Source organism: Netta rufina (assembly GCF_964035555.1).
Source record: "Netta rufina genome assembly, chromosome: 18".
Classification (NCBI taxonomy): Eukaryota; Metazoa; Chordata; class Aves; order Anseriformes; family Anatidae; genus Netta; species Netta rufina.
This window is the reverse complement of record NC_140142.1, coordinates 4,964,432-4,967,154: the sequence shown is the minus strand read 5'-3', so window position 1 is coordinate 4,967,154 and position 2,723 is coordinate 4,964,432. Positions and strand designations below refer to the sequence as shown.

The 2,723-nt window shown below is 50.1% G+C and overlaps 1 protein-coding gene across 1 annotated transcript; it reads right to left on the bottom strand.

The window, feature by feature from the left end:
* Positions 1–1,159: 1,159 nt before the first annotated feature.
* On the bottom strand, positions 1,160–2,101 carry LOC311216322 (olfactory receptor 14C36-like; the record flags this gene model as incomplete). Its single annotated transcript, XM_084297867.1, has 1 exon — positions 1,160–2,101. The coding sequence occupies one exon, from the start codon at positions 2,099–2,101 to the stop codon at positions 1,160–1,162; it is 942 nt and encodes a 313-aa protein (XP_084153993.1).
* Positions 2,102–2,723: the final 622 nt, after the last annotated feature.

Sequence of the window (2,723 nt, the reverse complement as noted above, 5' to 3'; positions counted from 1 at the left end):
AGGCTGAGCTTTGCTTCAAGGGATACTTTGTGTTCAAACATTAGAGAAGTGGATTCCTGTCAGAGTGTTGGAGGAGCATTTAGATTTAGGGATTAAAACTACTGGTTAAAATAGTGTTAGGGCCATATATGACTGTACAAGTCACTGTTACCGCATGATCTACATTACATGATGCCTCTTCCCTCTATGAAATCATTATTTTCTGCTGCCCATGCTCCTCTTACCACCCCCAAAGATCAAAACTCTCATGTCCAGGTGTTGTGGTTTAATCCAACTGCAGCTAAACACCACACAGCCATTCACTCATCCTCCCTCCTCCCTCTCTGGGATGGGGGAGAGAAACGGGAAAGTGAAGCCTGTGAGTTGAGATAAAGACAGTTTATTAAGACAGGAAAATAATAATAACAATTACAATAATAACAATAATGATGACAATAGTACTACTACTAATAATGTGTACAAACAAGTGATGCACAATGCAATTGCTCACCACCCACTGACCAGTGCCCAGACTAACCCCGAGCAGTCCAGCCCTCCTCCCCATGGCTAGCCACCCCTATCTATTGTTTAGCATGACGTCAGAAGGTGTGGAATACCCCTTTGGCCAGTTTGGGTCAGCTGTCCTGTGTCTGTCCCCTCCCAGCTCCTGCTGCACCCCCAGCCTGCCCGTTGGCAGGACAGAGTGAGAAGCTGAAACATCCTTGGCTTGGTGTAAGCACTGCTCTGCAACAATTAAGCATCAGCGTCTTACCAGCACTCTTCTCATCCTAAGCCAAAACATAGCACCCTACCAGCTAGTAGGAGGAAAATTATCTCTGTCCTAATTGCAACCAGGATATCTATCCACCCCTTATTCCATACCATTTATTTCATGCTCAGGTTCCACTCCTTACAAGACCACATCCTGCTGCTGGCCATGGCCATGGCTCCAGGGAAGCAGCAGCCCCGACCCGAAGGCAGCAGAGAGGCAGAGCCCAGCGGGCAGTGAGGGGCAGCCCCAAGGGCCACCAGGGCTGCTCCTGCATGTGTCAGCTGGGCTCTTGGCCGTGAGCCCCTCCTGTGTGCTGGGGCTGCTCCCCCAGCTCCAGAGGAGATGGGAATGAAAGATATCATGTTAATTTTTTTCTTAAAAAAGCTGGGATTTCTAATATTAGGCATATTATAAGTGAATTTGCTGAAGATATGTATATTTAAGTAGAGTCCTGATGGAATCCCTTAGTTCCTTGTTCCTCAAGCTGTAGATGAGGGGGTTCACTACTGGAGGAACCACGGTGTACAGAACTGTGACCACCCTGTCCAGGGATGGAGAGGACATGGAGGGGGGCTTCAGGTAGGCAAACATGGCAGTGCTGACAAAGAGGGAGACCACGGCCAGGTGAGGGAGGCACGTGGAAAAGGCTTTGTGTCGGCCCTGCTCAGAGGGCATCCTCAGCACAGTCATGAAGATCTGCACATAGGACACCACAATGAAAACAAAACAACCAAGGACTAAAGAAACGCTAAACACAAGAGCCCAGACTTCTCTGAGGTAGACATCTGAGCAGGAGAGCTTGAGGATGTGGGGGATTTCACAGAAGAACTGGTCCACAGCATTGCCTTGGCAGAGGGGCAGGGAAAATGTAGTGGCCGTGTGCAGGACAGCATTGAGAAAGCCACTGCCCCAGGCAGCTGCTGCCATCTGGGCACAAGCTCTGCTGCCCACGAGGCTCCCGTAGTGCAGGGCCTTGCAGATGGCAACGTAGCGATCGTAGGCCATGACGGTGAGAAGGAAATACTCTGCTCCAATCATAAAAACAAAAAAGAAGACCTGTGCAGCACATCCTTGGTAGGAGATGGCCCTGGTGTCCCAGAGGGCATTGGCCATGGCTTTAGGAACAGTGGTGGAGATGGAGCCAAGGTCGAGGAGGGCAAGGTTGAGGAGGAAGAAGTACATGGGGGTGTGGAGGCGGTGGTGGCAGGCTACGGCGCTGAGGATGAGGCCGTTGCCCAGGAGGGCAGCCAGGTAGATGCCCAGGAAGAGCGCGAAGTGCAGGAGCTGCAGCTCGCGTGTGTCTGCAAATGCCTGCAGGAGGAACTCACTCACAGAGCTGCTGTTGGGCATTCTCTGACCTAGAAAATGGCTGTCTGTTGAAGAGGAGAAGGCAGAGCAAAGTTAGAACAGACTATTAAACTAAAACCTCTTGCAAGCTGTCGTGGTTTAACCCGACAGCTAAACTCCATGCGGCCGTTCGCTCACCCTCCCCCCTCCCTCTCTGGGACGGGGGAGAGAAATGGAAAGTGAAGCCCGTGAGTTGAGATAAAGACAGTTTAATAAGACAAGAAAATAATAATAACAAAAATAATAATAACAATAATAATAATAATAATACAATGGTGATAATAGGAACGTAATAATAATATGTACAAACAAGTGATGCACAATGCAATTGCTCACCACCCGCTGACCGATGCCCAGCCTAACCCCGAGCAGTCCGGCCCCCTCCCCCCGGCTAGCCACCCCTATCTATTGTTTAGCATGACGTCAGATGGTATGGAATACCCCTTTGGCTAGTTTGGGTCACCTGTCCTGGGTCTGTCCCCTCCCAGCTCTTACTGCACCCCCAGCCTGCCTGTTGGCAGGACAGAGCAAGAAGCTGAGATGTCCTTGGCTTGGTATAAGCACTGCTCTGCAACAATTAAAACATCGGGGTGTTATCAGCACTCTTCTCATCCTAAGCTAAAAC